General features: G+C 49.1%; 1 protein-coding gene across 17 annotated transcripts in view; it reads right to left on the bottom strand.

Annotated features, from left to right (window-relative positions):
- Positions 1-22,558, bottom strand: part of NFIA (nuclear factor I A) — a 360,597-nt gene that overhangs the window by 238,118 nt on the left and 99,921 nt on the right. For 9 of the 17 annotated variants that reach the window (XM_061353395.1, XM_061353390.1, XM_061353389.1 and 6 more), the window contains exon 2: positions 10,624-11,155. In XM_061353395.1, coding sequence (XP_061209379.1) covers positions 10,624-11,155 — 532 coding nt within the window. Of the gene's footprint in view, positions 1-10,623; positions 11,156-16,772; positions 17,201-22,558 lie in introns of those variants that run through there. The other 8 variants (XM_061353392.1, XM_061353397.1, XM_061353400.1 and 5 more) reach the window with 3 other exon arrangements.

The raw sequence follows: 22,558 nt of genomic DNA, 5'->3' as shown, positions 1-22,558 counted from the left end.
AATGTGGAAGTTTCTTAGCAACACATTCCATAGAAAACCTACAAGAATGAAAACTCAATATACTTGTTTTGTCCAGGGCCATGCTCATATCATCCCACTGCACGGAGGTGCAGGCATCCCATCCTGCAGCACACAAACTGCCCTTAGCTCCACGCCATATGGGACTGCAGCAGATAACCAAGCTCTGTGTGGGACAGGGACCCTGCTCATGTCATCCTAATCCCACAGGCAGACAACTTCACGTCATGGGACTGCTCATTGATGTGACACATCTCATGTTTGTATAGGGGAGGTTATTATTAAAGACCATATATGTGGAAAACAACTGGTTCACTCTCAGTTCCCATCACGATTTTGACCTCCAGCTTTTGACCAGAAAAAAAACAATGTCCATGTTTCAAGTGGGCACTGAGCATATTATTTTGCCTATATATCACACTCACATATCCACATTACAAAGAACATACACCTTGAAGATGCACTTCTGAGGTGCAAGTCTGCATCTCCAAACAGCATTTGAGCTCCGTGGCTGGGTGTTTCTAACTGCATTTTTGAAGCTGATGTCCTTCTCCACAGGAAAAGAAAAAAAAGGCCTTTACCACAAAAATCCCACTTCTTATCTGACTGCCCTGTGTTTTTCCCAATTGCTCCAGCAATACCCAGCCTACAAGCCACTATTGAGGCTGATCCTCCCCCAGCCAGGCAAGCTGCTGGTGAAGCTTTCAAATACAGTGATGTGGGATTTACTTTTTAGCCAAGCAACGACTACTTTTTACTTTTTAACACAGAAACAAATGTAAATAGGTTTGTTGGCTATTTTTAATGAAGTCCTCATCACGTCAGGAAAAGTCCTTGCCATCACACAATAAAAGCATTGCAGTGGCTATCCTCCCTAAAAGGGATCCCAACAATAGCTGGGCTTGAGAAAAAGCATCCCGATACAAAGAATTCATTCTTCTGATTTACTTGAAACTAGTTTGCCTTAAAAGAAAAGAAGAACTGAATTACATTTAAATTTTACCCTAAGTTTCCAGCATCACTCTTGGATTTGGCTGTTTTCTTCCATATCAAATTAAAACCTCATTGGGTAAAAAGATCAGACAGAATTCCAAGCGAATATCCTTAGGATGAAATATGATTGACAATGCATTTCTGCATTAGAATCTCCAGTAGCTGTTCATTTTGACAATAATTGGAACAACTATTTAACTTGCCTTTTGATACCTTTGCAGGGGTTCATCCCTGTTCTTTCAGTGCATTACAAGGTATTTTGTAACACACGTACTGGCTTTAAACACAAAAATGGTAATGTAACCAGACGCGATGTTTATTACAAAGCTCACACAGCTCATTATCTGCCCCTCACACACAAGGCTAAATCTGTAGACACAGGAAAATACAACATGAATGAGGCTGTCTCAACACTTTACATGTAATTCTTCATCCTTTCTTTCTCCTGATACCATGAGCAGATTGTGCACGGTGCCTGCGCTCGCCCTGCAAACTTTCTGCTTGCTGGTTTAGGACTAGTCCGAGCCTACGAGGGATGTATGGAAATGCCGCCCTATGAAATGTTTTTCCCAAGTTTGCAAATGCATTTTGCACCTAGTAATAATCCCTGCAGCCCCATGGTGGGTTTCCTGGGATCCTTTTACTTAGACCATCGTCTGTTACTTAGAACCATTTATATTGGAAAGACCTTTACGATCATCGAGTCCAACCATACTTAATGTACAGCAACAGTGGCTGGGATGAGATGTGCAGCACAGAGGACAGTGAAAAGCACATTTAGACTTTGTTTAGATACTGATGCTATGAGCACACTATGAATATGATGAATGGATGAAACGAAGAAGCAGAACAAACACTAACTACACCTCTGTGGCCAGGGCTAAGTGGCAGGCCCGGAGGATTTGCTGTCACCTTCAGCTCTCACAGGTGATGTAGCATTAGCTTTATGCCTCATGGAAGGTGTGCTCCATCCACCAGCCCTGCCTGGAGCCTATGTATCACCAGGGCTCAAGCAGCACAAACTCACTGGTGCTACCATCCAGCTCGTGGCATAAGTGGGAGCCAGGGATAGAGACAACTTTCCATGGGATGAGTACAACAGGCCGAGTGAGATGGGCAGGAGAAACCCACTGACTGGTAACACCGGGGGCTTCCTGCTGCTCTCTATGGGTGTCTTGCTAGAGGAGACCTCAGCAATACACCCTCCTGTGATGCTTTCAAACAACCTTTTTACATCATCAAAAAACCCATGGCACCAGCGAGTTCTATCTCATCGACCACACAACCACCAAGGTACCATGCTCGCACCACTCTCAGCTCACCTGGCTGACTAACCCTGCCTTGGATACCCACCAACCCCATGATGATCGTGTGCTTCACTACAGATATATCTCACCCCAAAACATGAACATGCTGAAACATCCAATCATGTTCTGGCACGCATGCAAAGAGGAAAAAAAAGAGGAAAAAAAAGCCCATGGCAACAAAGACGACAGCTTGCCAATGGCAGCTGCTGCACGCACACACAAAATTAAACTATATTCTTCTGAAAAGGGATATTATTATGGCGTTTGTTTCCCCTCACCCATCACCCTCACCCATTCCTCACAAAATAAAGGGGGAAATATCAACACATATCAACCATGAGGAGAGATGGATCAAAAAATAAGGAGAGAGAGAGGCACTGCCCTGAGCAGGGATGGGATGGAGAAGGCAGGGTTTAACAGGAGATCCAGCTGGGATCGGAGCTGGATGTATGGCTCACCTATGGGAGTTATATGGCACATGTGAGTAAAAGATTCAGCTTTTCTGTTGTGGAAGGCTTGTGGATGATGAATTGCATCAAGTTCGGTCAAGCCAGCCCTCGGCTACAACACAAACCTGCTTATATACATTAAACGGCATCTGATGATACTTCTCTTTGCTTCCTTTCCCCAGCATGGACTGGGATGCCTCCCATGCTGCTATGTAATGCACGAGATAGCCGTCTCCTCACTTGTGAAGATAAATGTCATATCGGACCTCTGACATCATGTATCCTCCAAGTAATTATTTTTGATATCATAAGAGTGGTACAGGGTGCACAATAAAATTAAAAAGTAGAAAGCAAGGTTAATAAGATTATGGTGTTGGGATAATAGGTAATGCATTTTGCAGTATATCCTTAAATCTGCCCTCTCAAAACATAATTAAATAACTGTGATTTATATTTTAAAGGAACTCAGACACGCAGTGTATCCTGCAACCCACACATGCTAATTGCCTTCAGCCCCTGAAAATCACAGTTGTTTGCAGCTTTTTAATCCTCCTGTGTAAATAACCCGACTCAGGTCCAAGTTATGAACAATAAAGTCCAGGAAACTTTCAGACGAGCGTGTCATTAAACCCGTCTTGATTTTTATCTTGCTAACCTAATGGCACTGATGTGGACCGAAGCCCGTCGGGAAGCGGGAACGACTCCCCGGGGCCCGTTGTATCGGCCCGAGTGCCAATGTGCCGGCTCTCCGTGACACCGGGATAGCACTTGGACCGGGAGAACGGATATTAAGGATCCAAAGAAGAGATCGAGACACTCTTGGGAAGAGGTAATGGATGTATAAGCTCAGGATACCCCTTCCTTGGCCTTGCTGTGTGTCTGTGTGCACTGCGGTGGTGCAGGGACCGCGGGCAACATTGCCTACACGCTTCACGATAGGCAAAACCCAACTGTGCCGCTCTCCATTTTGCACTCGCACGTGAGAGCCTGGCACACAAAATGGAGGACCCTCGGCCCTCATGGATTTTACAGACAGCGGCTACAAATCCAGCCCGAATCCGCTCGCTCTATGGCAGCCACGTCCTCCTCCAACGTGTCACGCATGGGGCTGAGCATCATCCATCCCCTGGGTGGGGACGTGGAGCGATGCTGGCGAGGAACACTTCCAAAAACTACATAAATACGCTGTTATCTCTCCAACATTAATTACACTGTGATGAGGGGATCAGCCCTGGCAACTGGGTATAAAACGCTGCAACCCCCCCCCCCAAAGAACTTGCTTGGATCAAACTGCCCCACACATCACGGGCACCATGACCCATGTGGTGATCCCAGCCGGGCTTTTTGGTGGCCTACAGTAATGGAGGTGATAATTCACACTCAGCAAAGCCAAAATGAGCGAAGAGCATCACATGAGCGGAAAACCCAAAGTGATTAAAATGAATTTTAGTCCACCAACAGCTCTTATCTACCGAGAGCCCTCACTGTCGTAAGGAAACCTTCAAGGTCGGCTGCTGTTCGGAGGCTAAAATAATTTGCCCTGAATTTGCAGCCTGTAATTTAATGAGCAGCTCCAGCCCTTGCCTGTGTGTAAGGAAGCGGGGGCAGAGCCGGACCCGCGGCTCCCATCGAGGATGCCCCAAAAGCAGTTCCCAAGCCCCGGAGGATCCAACTTTGGAATGTGCGTGGCAAAGCACAAGCTTTTGCGGAGGAGTTGAAGGTTTACAGAGCACAGGGCTGGGGTTTATTTGCTGGTTGCAAAAGCCTCTGCCGGTGCCTGAACCCGAAGCATCGAGGGGAGGAGGAGCAGGAGGAGCTGAGAAGAAGCTCAAGGCATGGAAAGTGAGGGATGCCCTTTCCTTTACATCCGAATGGGGAGAAAATACATAATTGTAATAATAAGTAGCGGGTTTTAGGCACAATTAGGATTCCACTCTCTCTTTGAAGGGTTTGAAAAGCTGACACGATGTTTTGGGTTCTCCAGATTCAGCTTTGAGGCCTCAACCAAGAGAAACATTCAGCCCCGCTGTGTACAGCAGTGACCACAACAAAGATTGTGGTTTCTCCCACACTCGCCTTAAATAGATCTAAATTAATGCTATTCATCATTGGGTGGAAAAGAAGGGAAATATAAAAGTGCAGTCACTTGTAGAAAAGCCAGCAGCATTGGGCAACTTTCTTACCATTCAAAGGCTTCTCCTGCTCCTGCACCTCAAAGCCCAGCGGGGCAGGGAGGTATGGAAATAACGCACCCTTATACCGGCCAAACCCATCACCTGGAAAACATCCTGGGCACATGAAATACATCTTTATCCCGTGTTTATTTGTTGTTGCTGTTGTTGTTGTTGGAGAAAAGGGAAAGCTAAACCACATGACTGAACTCCTGCCAGGGGTTCGTGATAGAGCAGACCGTCCCGAGTGCCGCACCAGTTAGTATCTGAATTATCACGGATACTCACCAGCTCAGTTACAACCGCGCGGGGAGAGCAGTTGTCTCACCTAAATCCTGCTTCTGTCAGCTACTGCCCTGCTCACACTCCAGAGTCCCGCTCCCAAAGCGGGGAGCATCGATAGATGGAGATATCTGTGCAACACATAGGGTGTGTGGATCACCGTGTTTTGTGCACACCCGTGATAGGCGGGTGCGTGAAATTTGGGGCATCAAGATGTAGCTGTCATCTCCCCACCTCTCCCAACTACAATACAGACCCAGGCTCCCACCGCTGACTTTTTATGGGCACCTTTACTAAGGCTAAAGCAACGCAAAATCCGCCTTCTCCTGGTATTCCTCGAGAAACACAGCAAGATGCCTTCGTTTCACTTTTGTCTTTACAACTACACATGTCTTACTATGGCAAAAATTAATGTAGGAGAAAACCTCAGCCCCTACGAGCCCCAAACAGTAAAATCTCAGCTGAAACTGAACTTCCCAGGTTCCCCTTGGCATGCACAGGGAGCCCTGGACAGGGAAAGTGCATGAAATACCTGCTGCAAAGCTGGCTGAATAAATGCAATCTGGCTGTAGAAATGTGTAAGAACTCTTAACATCACAAACAAAACTTTAAGGAGCATTTTGGATGTACGCTGGAACAGCCACGGGGTGCGAGTAGATTTTTTATGAGTGGAGGGAATGTCACGGATGGTTTAAAAGTCTTTAGATATGTGTAAAAGCGACATATATATTACATATTATCTCCGCTGAACAAACACCATTTGAAATGTGCCCCTTTTTAACTACCATTATGAGCTGTCTAAAGAGCATTTTGGTTGAAACTTGGGAGGAAAGGATGGGGAGGGGGGGGAAAAGCCCACTGATCTTACACCTGCTCTTTAGCAGTGGGAAGTAGGTTCTCAATCTGTTAACATGACCATCTGGCCAATCTGCATATCACGGCTATCTGGATTACTGTACGATGGAATGACAATAACGTAGCCAAAACAAAAGTAAAATGCATCAAAACCTAACAGTGGCAGGGCCCTTTTGATTTTAAATTAAATAATAAATGTGGTATCACAGCAAAGCGGGAAAGTCAGCTAAATAATTAAAACCAAGCCCTCGCTACAGCGTAATTAAGCAAACAATATGGTGTGTGTGCTTCTATAGGAGCCAGCAATAGTTTCCACCGTCGAGCACTCCACTTTTGCTCGGCAGCTCTCAGGAGTTGAAGACGCTGCGACAGCTCTTTTGGTGATGTACAGTATTGTCAGGACACCTCTCACATCCCTGCAACACAGCGGGCCGGCTGCGGTTATTAACAGGATTAATGCAGCAACAATCAATACCAGTTGTACTAAAAGATTACAACGCGAAGCCTTGTGTGTACCTTTTGGACTCCCCAGTACCTCCATGGGTATTTTGGCTATCTGCAGCCACTTTCCGCATTAACCAATCTTTGGGTTATACCCACTGATACCTCTCTTGCGGTGGTCCAAGTGGAAATATTTTATACCCAGTGATAGAACGTAAAATGGGTCTGCTTAAAGTTCAAGGTCATGTGCTATATACTATTGCCCAGGCAATTAGCCATAAAACACATTCAGTCACTAAGTAAATTTTCACAGGCACAGAAATAAGGCTGACTTGTCGCATCTTCGCTGGCTTCTGCTCCAAACACCAACAGCAAAATGAGCTCGTGTCAATAAAACCCTACCCGCGGATTTTTCTTAAACTTGGGATTTTTAAATGTCCTCCTGAAAGATTAAAAGATTTTCTCTGCCACAAATACCTCGCTAGCTTAATTCTTGCCCAAAGCTAAGGATGGCTGCCCAAAAAAACCTATCCGGGCATTGCGGCATCGCCTCCTGGCCTGCCATCCAGCTTCATCCGCTGCAGAAGGCTCAAAAAACTCTGACCTCTCACCAAATTTAACTACTTCCATTGCGAATCCATTCTCCCATCTGATCACATTAGCAGAAGGAACTCCAAAGCAGTAAAAAACTCCAGAAAGTTCTCGGTTGAGTGCCTACTAATGAACAAAGGTTAACTTTATCTAAAAGGTCAAATGCCTGGTGGCTAAGGTTGTGACCTTAACAACTTAAATTGTGACCTTGCCACGTGCCTAGTATATTGTAGATTCTGATACAGATCATCTGGTAAAGGACTGGTCATAAATTAGCTTTACTGTTTGACTCCCACAAAGAAAACGGTTTGCCACAATGGTTTCCAACTTGTCATTTGATACAAGCGCAGAATAAGTGAAAACTAAAAAGCCAGCCTAAGTTCAGGGTATGAAAATGCCGCCTGCTTTTAGTTAAGCAGATTAGAAACTGCAAACTGAGAGCAATACTCTAGATTTCAATCCGTTTTTTGGTCAACCTCTAATTCACAAAACACCGATCTTCCTTTCCTTTCATCTTATTTTTCTCTTTTTACTTTTTAACAAAAATGACATGTAGTTTGCCTATTTGCATATTTTGTTTTCTCTTTCCAGCCAGTTCTTAAAGAGAATAATTGATTTCAGTAGCTTTGTAAGAAGCACTATTTAAATCTGTGCACATGTGTTCCCTTACAGATGATAGTGCCTACTGAAGAAAAAGCATGGATTCAAAGCAGTAATTATCGTACATGTTTAGAAGGAAAGGGGCATCTTGCTGCCGAAGTCAACTCGAATAAGGGCATCTTGGAAGAGAATGCTTCCCCCCGAAAAATAAAAAGAAGAAGAAGAAGAGTAGAGGAGGGAAGAATAAAAACACAAGAAAAAGAGAAGCGAGCACTATGGGTGAAAAGGTCACAATGGTTTTGGCACGTATCTTCAAGCACGTTTCGGAGTCTGTGCCTCCTGCCAATACTGGCAACTTCTCAAAACTTTTAAGGAGGTAAAAACATTGTTTAGTGTTTACAAATCTTCTGTACTATAGCAGATGCTTGTCAAATCCGCTATATGTAGGTTGACCAGCCTACCTAATATTTGCGCTGGCGACTTCCTCCTTATACCGAAGCGGTCCATACGTTTGGGGAGCGAGGCCCGATGGAGACAAAGGATCCCTTAATATTTTTTCCCTTTTCTTTTGTAATTTTCCTGTTGCGCACCCGGCACAAGCTGCCATTACTGCGGGTCTGCGGGAACCAATGGCTGTCAACTTGGCCAATGTTCAGGTGTAACAAAGACTGCTGGGAAACATCGGAGGGGGGAAAAAAAAGGGGGAAAAAAGGGGGGAAAAAAGGAGGTAGCCTATATGGGAGGCTTTAGATACACCTCTGTGAAGTGATAGAGACAGTGACCATGCTGCGCTACCTCCTAAAAATCATTTTGTCCCCCTCCCCGGTGAGGTTTAGCAGGGAATACGCCAGCACACGCTACCGCATTAAGAGCACAATGCGATGCGTGCCATCAGCAAACAACGGCCGAAAACGCGACGCGGCGCGGTCGCTGCTCACACAAAACCGCACATCTACCCCCCAAAACCCGAGCCTAAGCCTTGTGCTAACATCTAGTCTGAAGAGCGATCCGTGCAATTGCTGCCTGTTGACGATGAAGGCAGAAATAAAGGAGTTCGCTATCAAGGGTTCTGTTTGCCAAGAACGTGCTGATAAGATGGTATATCCCTTATCACAACGCTGAACTTTTATAACATCTATTGCCCCGCTGTTATAACAGGGAGAGGATCCCTTCAAGCTCCTCAGAGTACCTATGAATATGGTCCTTTTCTCCCCATCCTTCATTTTTGTGACCCTACACACAAGCTAAACCAAGACCGCTGGTTTATATGAACAACTTTTGTACCATGTAAAAGGCTGCTTTGCACTTGGGAAACACAATGCGGACCAGTATTTACTGGTACCACGCTAAATATATATCTAAGTAATAAAAACCCACATGCCATACAGCAGTAAATAGTGTTTTCAGCAGTAGGTATCAAAGTGCTTTAAACGCATCACCCCGCTCCAATGTGCAGAGGAGGAAACCGAGGCAGACAAAAGGGATGCGAGTCGCCAGTCTCCTCAAGGCTGGTGATGGAACGGGAAGGGACCCACAATGCTCCAGCCCCAACTCCCTTTGGTTAGCCATTAATTGGTAATCCACCCTTCATCGTGCTCCGTAATAAACTGCAGAGCAAATAAATAATATCCCACAATATTTACCTGCCTCCCCTTCACCATAAACGCGCCATACGATTCACCAAAGTGCAAAGTAAATGTTGCAGCCTATTTGTAGGAAATACCGTGAGGATACTTGGGAGTTATTGCCAATCACACCTGCAAAATCAGAGCCGCAACAGTGCTTGTTGCAACAAGAACTCCGCACAGAAAAACTTTGGGGTAGCCAAAACTTTCCGCGAGACCCTCTGGAAGAAGTTGGCATTGGAGATGCAGGCTCCCAGCGCTGTAATTTGCTCAGTTTTCCTACTGATACATATTTGTTTAGAAGCGGTTTCTACTCTTACGACTCCTCTTCCCCCTGCTCTTCTTTTGTTCCAGCCCCACAACTTGCAAGTAAGGCTGAAACCCATGAGGACCTATGCATACCGTACATGAAAACCGGGGCCTAGCACTTCACACACACACATTTTTCTGCAATAGAATCACTCAGGAGAACTACAATAGCATATTATTTTAACCAGCCAACGTACTACACATCCTCTGAGCATACCGAGTACCAGGGCGTACCTTGCGCTGAGTCGGAGATCCCAAGATTTTCACCACATGCAAAACCATCTCAGTTCCCCCCCCTCCATCAGCACTATATTATCAAACCAGGAATTTGTTTCAAGACCTGCCCAGCTTCTAAGTGTATAAAATGTGATGTTTTAGGGAGGTTGTATGTCTCCTTTTCCCCACAGGGTTACCACTGGGACGGTTTTGTGGCCGCTCAGACCTGATGACTAGGTTTGCTATTGAGGGATCGTCTTCGCCTTTCCCTCCGACCCCAATGCTGCGGGATTTACACTCCCCATCGCCATGGGGTGAGGATATTTGGTACTCCTGACCTACAGGCCTCGGGCACTTGTAGCCCTCTCAGACTACTTTGTGCATAGCATGGATAAACTTTTATTTTTAAAAAATCAATTAAAATCTGCTTTCCCCCCAAACCAGGATAATGAAGGAAGCCGCGTCCGGCTGCAGTCCCTCCAGGACAACATTTAGGATAACACCTGTGAAAGATGCCCGAAATGCCATTATTCCGGGGAAATCGAGAGCCAGTTTTACATGGCTGCACCTTAAAAACCCACCAGAAAAATCAAAGGGGTGAGAAGGGAGAGTTTTGGCATCCTTGGCACTCTCCTCACTGCCCCGGGAGGGCGATAACCGGCATTCCCTGCTCCCTCCCCACCTCATGCAGCTGCCGCCGAGGATACAGCACCCGGCACGGAGATAAACAGAAAAGTTGGAGAAGGTGGTATAGAAAAGCACTTACCTGCTGCGTGCACAAAGTATGCCAAATATAAATCGAGTTCCTTAACAGAAACTCCTATATGGTGGGGCTGTACGCACAGCCCGGGGTTAGAGCACTGTGGGGACTTTACAAGGCGCTCGCCATCAGTACTTTCGAGCGGAATACCTTTAAATAAAATCACCATAACAAGGTCCAACCTCCAGACCTTATCTGCCTGGCGAAGGCAGTCAATTCTTCTCATCTTGCCCTTCTGGTCTGGATTGGAAAGAACGCAACACGGAGGCTTTTTTCCTGTGACTGTGAGAACAAAATCCTCCCGAAATTCAGGCCTGATATCTTTCCGGAGCTTTGCCAGAAGTCTGGATGCCCATTTTTGCTTTACCTCGGGTTTTTCACTTAGCAGTTCGTCCTTCACGGCTCTCTCTTCCTCTTTTGACATGCGTTTTTCATGTTTTTTGAAGTATTTTCTTTTTCGGGCTTGCAGGTTGAACCACGTGTATGCAAACGCTCGGACGTGAGGCAGAAGTGCTTCGATGAAGGGATGAAATTCATCCTGCAAAAAGTTACAGAGAAGGGGCGATGTCATCGAAACCATCAACAAAAAGCTGCCAGAAACAGGGCTTTCCTGGGATAGTGGGAATTAGGAGGCTGTTTGGATGTTTTATGGGCTGTAGGGTTTGTATCCCTTCCTGACAGACCCTGACCCGTCACCGCCGCATCAACCCAAAACCTCTTCTCGCGCCTCCCCGAAAATAGGGTCTGACTTCAACCGAGGGCGCAACGATGGGGCCCTTTCCCCAGCTCCCAAATCTCCTTAAAAACACAAGGTAGAATGAGTTAAAAGCTAAAAACCCCGCTGCAAGTCCACTTGCGGATCGCGTATCTCCCTTTGCTCTCTCCCTGACCCCGCTGCTTGCGGTGTAGCCAGCGTATGCCCGCCAATTTGGCAAATCCTAAACATTTGGATGCCAATCAATGTTTGTATGGGGAAGTCTAAAGTATAGTGAAACTTTCCCTAAGATATATTTGGAAATAGCAGCAGGCAGTATAGTAAAACACCAATATAGCAGCATATACGAATACAATGAAGGGTGGTTTTCGCTCCAGTTCCTAAGCGCTGAAGGGAGTAGAAAGCAACGTGGCCAATTTATCCAGCACACATGGCAATAACTAATACTAAAATCCTGGAGAATGCAAGTCTCAAGAATTAACTTTTATTTTTATTGATATTTATTCAAAAGGAAAAAAATTAAACCCTGAAATTCAGATTTATTTGGACAAATCAAACTCTGAGGCTTTCCATAAAATAAAAATAAACAGGGAAAAAAGTAAAATATGGGAACAGAAAACCTGAGCGCGACTTAACCAGACACACAAAGGAGTATTATTTTTTTCCCTTTATGCTTTGTGGCACATTTTTATGGACATAAAACTAAACGCCCTACTTGGAAAGTTAGTTTGGCCATCCGGAGACACTGCTTGCTTTGTGTAACGATGAGTTAAAGATCACCTCTCTTCCTTGGCACATAAATAATCGCGATTAAAAGTGTGCCGACGATAAAGAAATGGCAAGAGAGCCGCACACGCACCCCAATTTTGTTTAATAAAATAAGAGCACATATCCTCAAAAAGTACTGCATAAATCAGCCCAAGAGATCGAAACACATAATACGCTGGGGCCACACTTCTTGTTTTATTCTGAATAAATGAATGACTGAACTCCAGGCTGCACATAAAAACATATATAGCCTGTGGGGCCTGATCCAGTACCGCGTGCCGGGGACATCCCTGCTTCCAGGGGCTGAGTTCCTCCTTTTCTCAGGATTGGGCCCTCTAGGAGGGGAAAAATAGAGTCATTTGTGTAGCGTTTCCCCCAGCCGGGTCAGAGCCTCCCGCTGCCCACCCTTGCGAGGCACCACTGGGGATTTTTCACAGTAACTAACTTTTCTTATTGTAATTATCCCATGGAGTGCATTTCCGACCCAAATCGTTTCAGGTCGTGCAAATATTGCTATTAAAGCAGACATCTTCCTTGCTTCCAACACCTTATTTTACCATGCATTTCGTTTGCAAAAACGATGAAAAATTGAGAAATCAATAGCAGAAATGCCCATCAGCAAAATCCTGTCGTAATTCCAGAGCTGCTGACTCCCCCAAAGCTCCCCTTGCACTTATTCTGAGTGCCCCCTGAATTGTAAAGACTTATATCTATGGGTGATACCACAGCGTTTACATCTGTTATTTTCAACAGAGATTGCTAAAACCCCACCAAAAATGGCACAACGTATTTCCCTGTGGCACAGCAGAGCGGCAGTGACCGCGAGGACTGTGAACGCTTATTAAAATAGAAGCAGGTAAAACAAAATAAATCAGTCCGATGATTGACACATTCCTGATTTTTTTTTTTCCCTCCCTCCTCGAGTGGAAAAGATAAGTTTCAAATTTCAATAAAGTTGGGGGGGGGAGGGAGAGGGAAAAAAAAAGGAGAAGGGGAGAAAAAAGATTGCTGCGAGTTTGCAGTCGGCAGATTCAAAAAGTGAGAGGAGGCACAATCCCAGCACATGGAGCTGCTCGCACCCACCAGAAAGAGCTCTCACAGGGAAAGGGAAGGGGGGGGAGAGGAAAAAATAATCAAATCTATAAAAACTACAGGTCCCTACAAGCTATTAAAAATAATAAACCCTCCCTTCTGATCCCTCCTGAGCTTCCCCCTTCGCTACTCAGGGAAAGCCAGGGATAAAAAAGGGCCTTTTGTCAAGTGGAAGTTTATCTGCGAAGGTACACACAGAGCAGAGGCTCGACAGACCCACAGCGAGCCAGGGGAGCGCTTCGAGCGTCCCTCGTTTCCAAACACGTTCTTGGTACATCCTGAAATATTTCAACTTTCCTGCTTTAAGCAGCGCTTTTGTCCTGCCTGCTCTCATGTGCTCGGGACTTTTTTGGCTCGACGCTGGATGCTATCCAAGAGAGAGTTGCTTTAACCTGCGCTAAAGCTGATTGCAACGATGCGAACCTGAAAGGGGAGGTAGAAACAACACCCCCCTTCCCCCCCGCCCGGAAAGAACTGATTTAAAACCCACTTTAAAAGACTTCAGGGGGAGGGAGAAGGGGGGGGAATAAAAAGGTGCTTTTTTCTTTTTGTGGTGTGAAGCCTATGGCTGAAGTAAATGAGAGGCACCGCTGCTCGGCGCGCGAGGTGTGCACAGTGTTAGCCTCCAATGTGTCTGCTCAAAATGGTGTACGAGGAGGAAAGGTTCATGGCTCAGAACCAGACCAACTTTCCAAGTGTCCTGGTAAGCTCCAAATCCCACCGCTTCCACCTCGGCGGCGAGGTATAACCAAAGGCAAAGTGGAAAGAAACAGCACTCAGGGCTGATCAAACAAAATTGGGATGGGGGGGGGGGGGGGAACGGGGGGGGAGGGAAGCACTTTCTGCACAATACAATTACTTATTTCAGTGTTATTATAGGGCCCCTTCCCGAAAAAAAACTTTGGAGAATGTGCCAGTGCAAGTGTGCTAAGGACTGGTCTGCAGGCTCGCTGTAAAACAGCAAGATTTTAAATAACTGATGGAAAAGGAGCTGATCTTTGCCTCTCCCCAAGTTAGCTTTAAGGGAAACTTCCAAAGTGTTTGATAAAGACATTTGCTTCCCCCCTTCGGTGTTTGATGGGCCACCTAAAAAGAAAAGGCACCAGAAAGCTGGGAAAGCGAGAATAAAAAGTTTCCTTTTCATGATGAGGATGAGGAGGATGATTTACTCCATTGCACTACTCTCCAAAGTTTGTGGCTCCAGCTCTTTTCCGAGAGCAGCCTGTTTCCAAGCAGCACCTCCAACTTGGGCCGCACCATTGTGTGGTGCTTCTCCCCCAAATTCCCTTCCGCTCTCCAGTAAAGGTATGAAAAAAGGATAACAAATACATAAGAAAGAGAATTAAACAACTACGATGAAAGAGACCCAAAAGCGCTCGCAAGAATGTAACACTGCAAAGGAGCCTTTGGAAACAATATATTTCTGCTGATCCTTTTGAAATGAAGCCAGCTACAGTGCCCCTTGTTAATATATTTTTTACAATCCATTTGCTTGTAAATCTATTTGGAGCTGTGCATGTGTCCCTCAACTATTTCCTAGATCTTCAGCAGATATGTAAATGGAACGATGTTTAGATTTTTCCTGACAGATGATACAAAATGCTCGTGCCTTTGCAGTGCCAGTGCGTGGATGAATACCGCTCACAACTCGCGTTTCGGGCTGTTTTCCTTTTCTAACCCACTTGCGAAAGCTTCCCTTTAAATATGAGGCAAAACTTAACACACACACACGCAAAAAAAAAAAAAAAAAAAAAAAGGAGAAGGAAAAAAAAAAGAAATCTCCATCCCAAAACTCGCATCAATAAAAGCTCCTGAAATGGAAAAAAAAATAAAAAATAGGAAATTGCTGTGATTGCTCAAGGCTTGTCCCTTTTTTCCACTAAAAAATGACAGAAGCACCTAATTGATCCTTTGGAGAGGAGAGTTTGTCAGGAGGCCTCTAATCCTCATCTTACTTTTCCAAATGTGCAACAAGAATGCGAGGTTTGAGTGCAAGCACGGAGCTTTTTTTTTTCACCCCTTATTTTTTTTCCCCTATTTTTTCTTATTTTAATTAAAATAAAAGGGGGATGCATGCGCTGGGGAGCGCCCAAGCCATGGCTTTATTTTGCTGTCCTCAATGTGTAACTGGGCCTAGTGCACCCCAGCAGCAGCCGTGCAGCTGCGGAGTGATGCGGAGCGCGGCCGGCCGGCCCTGCAAGCAGCCTGGTCCTTGCCCTCCCGCACCAGCACGACTGATAAAAAACAGGTATTATCCCCGAGCTGGAATTCCAGGAGCAAACTTTGGGCCAGGCGGAACGCACGCTCGCATCCCGGCCTCTCCAAAACTCCCTCCACTCCCGTTTTCCTCCTGCCTTTCATCAAGTGTACGGAGGGTTTTTAAGCCCGGTGGAGTTTCGTGCCTTCGCTCTGGCTTCTCCTGCAGAAATTTAAGGGAATGAGGAGGGGGGGACGGCGGTGGAAGAAGGGGATGAAACTTTTGCATCTCTCGGGGAGCTGCCTCCCCTTCTCGCTGTATTTTTCTTGCCGGGAAGAGCCCGGAGAGGCTTTCTCACCGGGAGAAAGAAAATATTCAAATTAAATTAATAAGAATAATGTAGTCAAAATCTCCTGCAGGAGGAAATAATCTGGGGTTTGAGTCCACCACAAAGCATTTCCTCGTTAAACCATTATATCCTGCTAATTGAAGGTGTGTAATTTAGCGTCCTGCAGCAGAACGCGGGGAAAAAGATCGGGGGGGGGGGGGGGGGGGAAAGGGGTGCAGCGGTACTCCGCTGCCGCGCAATTCGGCACACCGCGGAGTGACACCCCCCCCGCATCCCCCCCTCCGGCCCCGTCCCGCCGCAAAAGTTGCGCCGAGTCCCGCAGGGGGCCCGATCCGCGGGCGGGAGGGTGGGGGGGGGGGGGGGGGCGGGAGGGAAGGACACACGCGGGACAAGTTTGCGGGTGTCCCCCCCCTCCTCCACATACACACACACACACGCTCCGGTCCCTGCAGGGTCGCGCTGCGCGGGTGCGGAGGACACCGCACCGCGCTGCGGGAGCGTGCCCAGGTGCGGGGAACGGGGCCGTCTGCGCGCCCGCGGAATGAAAGGAAGGGGGTGCGCGTGAAGCACGGAGGAATCCCACCCGCGTAACCCCGAGCGGGGTGTCCGGGCGGTGCGGGCCGGGCCGTGCTGCGGGAAGGCGCAGCGGCCGGTAGCGCTGCCACGGGGCCGCGGTGAGGGGCGCGGGCGGCGGCGGCGGCGGCGGCGGGCGGCGGCATCGATCGCGGATGACCAAGCACGGCGGGGCCGTGCGGGGCGTCCCGCAGCATATAACTCCCCCCATTAATTAAACCATTAATAAGTAGGCGCCATTAGCCATGTGCAGCCACAAATGGCCGTGCGGGAAGGGGGGGGGTGGTGGTGGTGGTGGTGCGGGGGGGGTGGGATGCAAGCGAAAGGCAACAAAGTTAGTTTCGGCGAGCGGCGTTTCTGCCCCTTTCCCGGCGCGCACACACCCCGCACCACGCTCACACGCAGTCCCGCACACCCGCACCCCGCAGCGCCGGCCCCACCGCGCCCCGGCAGCCGCTTACCTGGGTGAGACAGAGCGGAGAATACATGACTGCTGCGGGGGGCTGCGGTTTGGAGGTGTGCGTGTGCGGGAGAGAGGGAGAGAGAGAGGGGGAGAGACAGAGGGAGAGGGAGAGAGAGGAGGGGAAAGAGGAGAGAGAGAGAGAGAGAGAGAGAGGAGAGAGGAGGGGGAGCCCCGAGCCTGCTTCTTGCTTTCACATTTCCAACTCTGCCAAACTGCAGCCAGCGCGGAGCCGCTCCATGAGCTGAACTTTAACCCCGCCTCGACTTTCCCGCACTACGCGCTCGGCATGCCTGCCCCGCGCGCCGTTAAAGGCATAGCGCACGCTTTGCGCGCCCCCCGCTACGCTCCCCCGCGGCCTCCTCCTCCTCCTCCTCCGCTCCGCGCCTCTCCGCGCCGCTCTGCGTTGCCCTTGCGCCGCGCCGCCCCGCTCAGCGCTGCGCTGCGCGCCGCCCGCGGGGGGCGGGGAGGGGCGGGGAGGGGGCTGCGGCGCATCCGCCTCCCTCCGCCCCAACGCCCCGCAGCGCGGGCAGCCGCGGAGGGGACGGAGGGGACCGGAGCGAAGTTTGCGCGGGTTTGAGGAGGGGGTTCGGGGGGGGGTGGGTGTTATCATTATTTATTGGGGCTTTTTGGGGGTTGTTTTTGGTTTTTTGCTTTTACTGCGGCTCCGCTCGGCCCTTGGCAGTGTGGGGGGGGGAGCGGCGCTGCGTTCACAACTTTCCCCATCCCCGTTGTCACTTGTCATTTTAAATCAAGCACTTGATGGTCAAGGGTGCTTATTCCACTTTGAAATAGTGATAAATTAAATAATACGTTAAATAACACCCACATAAATTAATCTCGTCCCCCCCCCCTTTTAATTAATGAAATCATCCCTTAAAAGTGAAGCGCTTAACATTAAAAATCCACCCGCGCCTCCTGCCACTTCCCGAGCGCATTGTCTTGGCACCGGCAGCGTTTGGGTTTGGGGTTTGGATGCTCTCCAGCCCGCTCAGGGGGACTCGAAGGGGTGTCCCGTTAGGGTGGGTGTCCCCGCTCCTTCCCCAGCTTAGGAATAGCGTTTCCCATTGATGCTGGAGGGAGTTGAGGCGGCCTCCGCGTCCCTGCGCGTAGTTATGCGCGGAGGGGAGGACACACATATAGGGAAAAATCCCATCCATAGCAGGACACGGAGGGGGAAATACACACAGCTCGTTTAAAAGGCGGGGGGGGGGGGGTTCCGCGGGTGCGAAGGGGCGCGCAGCCAACACACACACACACACACACACACACGCGCAGTCCCCCCCGTTCTCAGCCGTTCCCAGCCTTTTGCGGTTTGCAGCATTATCTTGGAGTAACTTTTGGCGCCCTTCGGGAGACTTTTGGCCGCGGGACGGCTGGTTGCGCCCTCTAGGCAGGGCCCGCGGTCAAGCGCAGCCCCTCCGCAGCCGCGGACAACGCACACCGCAACCCCCCCCCCCAAAATTAAACAGAGCGAAATCACCTTCTCCCTCCCCCCTTCCCGCCCCCCCGCGGTACTCTGCAGCGCTATAGGGCTGTGCGCGCAAGGTATATTCTTATTTGATCGCAACTCAGCGTTTTGCTAAGGACGCCTTCAATAATAAATAATTTTCATTCTTTTTCTATAGGAATTAATCTTTTTTCTGCCCTACCACCCCCTTTTTTCGGTGGGTATCTTTTTTTTTTTTTTGGTGCTAAATCCGGAGGTTTCCGCGGCTCCAACTTCGGCGGAAAAGGCAAAAAAAAAAAAATCCCGAAAAAAAAAATAAAATTAAATAATAAGGGAAAAAAAAAAAAAAAAGACGCGCCCCTCCCCCCGGGGGAGTTCAAACGTCGCAACACCCACCCCTGCCGCTGATTGGACGGCGACCGGCGACGTCACACGGCCCCGCCCCGCCGATTGGCCCCTGCCGCGGTCCGTCACACCCCGCGCCCAGCCGCGTTTCTTTGTGCGCGGCCGCTGGCGCTCCGGACGGCGCGTTTGGGAGCCGGCGCGCAGGAGCAGGCGGCCCAGCGGAGGCGGGGGGGGGGGGGATATCTGTCAAAGTCAGCGATTTCCTTAAATCCCTTACAAAATAATTATCAAAACAGAAAAAAGAAGGGAAAACCCCCTCAAAACGTAACCCCGGTGCAAACATCCGCGGCCGCGCTCCTTCCGCACACAGACCCCACGCAGCTCTTGCCCAGACAATAGCTTGCTACCCGCTGCAAAACCATAGAAATTGGGTTAAAAACCACAAAAACAACGCACAAAACAACCTAAAAGAGGAGTTTTAAGGCCGTGCCCGCGCATAGGGAGAACGCGAGAAACTTGGCGCGGCCCCGGCCGTTGGCACTTTATGTTTTTATGTCTCTATTTTTTTAATTTAATAGCTAAAATAAACTTGCGGCCGTTGGGAACCCGGAAGAGAATAAACGCCGCAGCCAATTGCCGCCTGCCGTTCGGTGCCTTGTTTGCTTTGGGTTTTTTTCCTTGGGTTCGGGGTGTTGATCCCGGTGGCTCCGCGCCGGGGTTGGAACGGGGGGAGGTGGGGGGTGGTTGCAGGCGGCAGGGCCCGGGTCCGGGTCGCGCTACCCGGGCGCTGTCGCTGCGTGTCCCCGCTCTGCCGGGCAGGCTCCGGAGCCCGGGACTTTGCAGAAGTTGCGAGCGATTCGGCAGCCACCCGCGTCCCTCCTCCCCTTCCCCTCCTCCTCCTTCTCCATTCCCCCCCCCCCCATTTCCGCAATCGCCGCAATTTGCATAGGAGACCCGCACCGGGGGGTGGCGGGGCTCACGGACATCCCCTGTCCCTCTATAGCCTCCCCTCCCAAGGACGGGCGGCCCCGCTGCGGGCCTGCAGCCAACACCACTCCCCCCCCCCCCTTCCCCTCTCCCAGCCGTGGGGTCCTCCGCAGGGCTGCTCTGCTCTGCGGGAGGGCGATGGGGGTGCTGCGGGCAGCGAGCGCCCCTGGCACGAGTAACCCCCCCTTTGCACGGGTAACCCCTTGCGTCGATACCCCCCTTATACGGGTAACCCCCTCCATGCACGGATACCGCCCTATTGCACGGGTAGCCCCCCTGCATGGATACTCCCCTTTGCAAGGATAAAACCCTTCTGCATGGATACACCCCTAACCCTCTCCCTTGCACGGATAACCCCCGTCCTGCACGGTTAACACCATCCCCCCTCACCTTTCATGGGTACCCCGCCTTGCACGGGTAATCCCCCTTTCGCACCGATAACCCCATACTACACGGGTAACTTCCCCCCCCCCCCCCTTGCACGGGTAATCTCCCTGCACAGATACACACCAACCCCCCATAGCCCCCCTTTTAACACGGATACTCCCTTCCCTGCACGAATAACACCCTTCCCTTGCACAAATACCCTCCCTCCAATCTTTCCCTCCCCACCCCGCATACCAACCCTCCCCGGCGCAGGGAACCCCCTTGCCTTGCACCATCAGCGCTTTGCTGCACGGGCAAAGTTCCCTGGCACTACCAAACACCACCAGCCCCACCGCTTTTCAGGGGCACCCCCCCATGCTCTGCACCCTCCAACCCGTTCTTTGCACCCCCACATCCCGGGTGCGGAGCCTCCCCCCCCAACCCCCCCGTCCCTCGCCAGGGGAGGAACTTTCCTCCCAGCAGCAGCAGCAGCAGCAGCAGCAGCTCGGCCGTGCCTGGCAGCACTGCAGCAAGCCGGAGCCGAGCTGCTGCAAAGTCTCCAACTGACACGGCACCCCTAAAATAGTCCTGATTTCATCCCTGAAAGGATTTCCTGGCTTTGTGTGTCTTAACTAGCCTTGGCCATTTTTTGTAGAATAACCCTATTATTCACAGCTCCGAGGGTACAATCTGCTAAAGTCACTTAATAAATAAAAAAAAAAAAAAGAAGAAAAAAAAACCTTCAAAGGGCGTGAGAAATAAAGGCAAACAAACAATTGTCTGTAGCTCTCAGCTCCCCTTGATCGTGGATACCCGCTTCATTAACAGCACAAGCATTATAGTCTTAAACTGGAAGCCTCAAGATGCGTGATAATACTGCAAAATTAATTTGGGGGGGGGGGAAGCGAGTGGATCTGAAGGTTAATGACTATTTTTTTTTGAAGAAGAAAATGAGACTTTACTCAGCACAACTTAACTCATAACGAGTGGTGTGGTTCTGCCTCTGAATGTATTGCTTTGAATCGACTGGGGCAGGTATTTAAAGACGCTGGGAGCTGCAGGGGGGTGAGCGGGGGGGGGGAGAAATAAGACCACAAAAAAAACCCAAACCGACTCAAATGGTGATTTCCAGCTTGAAGTTTGGGAGCTCAGCCCCGCACTGAGGTGTTTTAATCTCCCGGTAGCATCTCCGCTTTCCCGGTTACCTCATGGTGACCCCTCGGAAGGATCCCGCCGGTTCCCAGCGGTCTGGAGACCACAGGTTGGAAACCATTGGTTTTGCATAAAGTTCTGTTCTTGGGCGCAGGCTTAGGTCAGCTCTTAGCAAATTGTCGAAGGGTGATGTGTACTGCATAAATTAAAACATCATGTCCCCTCGCCATGTGAAAGCATTATTAAAAGAAGCATAATAAGGGATTTCCACCATGTTATCAAGCGTACAAAGAAAACTCCGAATGGGAGGGATGGCTGTCATCGGGGTAGAACAAGCTGGGATTTTGGAGAGGCTTGAGAAGCGCTTTGAATAGCCCGTCAGTTGGACAAGGATCAGCGCTGACAATAGCCGGGCTATATGTGGTATGGCCTGTTAACATAGAGCAGCAATCATTAAAGGCCTCATCCTGACAACGGGGCCCTCAGCCATGGTAGTGCCTTTGGGAGATACCCCAAAGCCCACGGCAACACCTCACATCCACATACTGCTATGACTTGCATCTCCACAACTATTTACAGACTTACATGCCATTATGGTTGATAGAAATCAATGTCCAGAAGTTTTTGTGCTAACTGTGGAATGAGTTACAAAGCCCCACAGAAATGTCGTGGAGGAGCCAGAGGTTAGCGCCATCTTTAACCTCATCCCAGCATCCTGAGTGAAATTCATAGTGTGAAAGTACTAAATACGAGAGTAGATTCTAAGACTGTGGGGAAGAGACTGTGTTATAATTTAATGTATACATAGGGAGCTGAGCATAATGGGGTTTTGCAAGGCTTGGCTGGACAGGGCTTGGTGCAAGCTGCTCTAGTGGAAGATGACCCTGCCCATGGCAGGGGTTGGAACTGGATGAGCTTCAACATCCCTTCCAACCCAAACCATTCTAGGGTGATTCCTCCCCAGTCTGAACGCTACAAATCTGGATGCAACATAAACACAAAGGATGCAGAACTTGCAACCTCCAGGCTCTGAATTTCAGGGGACAGCTTAAGTAAGCAGACTAATAGGTTTGATGGGAGTTCTCACACCACTAAATACATGTGAATGAGTTAGTTTTTTCTAATACTAAACACAGTATTTCCAGCCCTTCACCATGATTCCCAGCAGGAGAGGAGGATGAAGAGGTGCTGTGGTCCCCATCTGACCAGAATTTGGAATCTGGTCCATAGGTGCATCGCCTAAGCCACATCTATGTGGGGATGGGAATTAAAATAGCTGTGCTAAGGGTAAGTGGGAATCGCTGCACTATGAATTTGTCGATCCTCTCCCTTTCCATGTGAAATATCCTACTTCAAGCATGAGTTACTGGAGGCATTGCTGCCTGGCACAGCCGTACATGGGGTGCTGGCTCGGGAGCCAAGCATATCACAAACATGCCTGTGGACTTGTAATGCATTTCCAAAGGGTCTTGAGACTATTGCGAAAT

The sequence above is a fragment of the Neopsephotus bourkii genome, unplaced genomic scaffold (assembly GCF_033783945.1).
Source record: "Neopsephotus bourkii isolate Nb327-2 ecotype Australia unplaced genomic scaffold, CSIRO-AGI_Nbou_v1 NB_673, whole genome shotgun sequence".
Classification (NCBI taxonomy): Eukaryota; Metazoa; Chordata; class Aves; order Psittaciformes; family Psittacidae; genus Neopsephotus; species Neopsephotus bourkii.
Note: the sequence above shows the minus strand (reverse complement) of the source record. Positions and strands in the feature narration are given on the sequence as shown.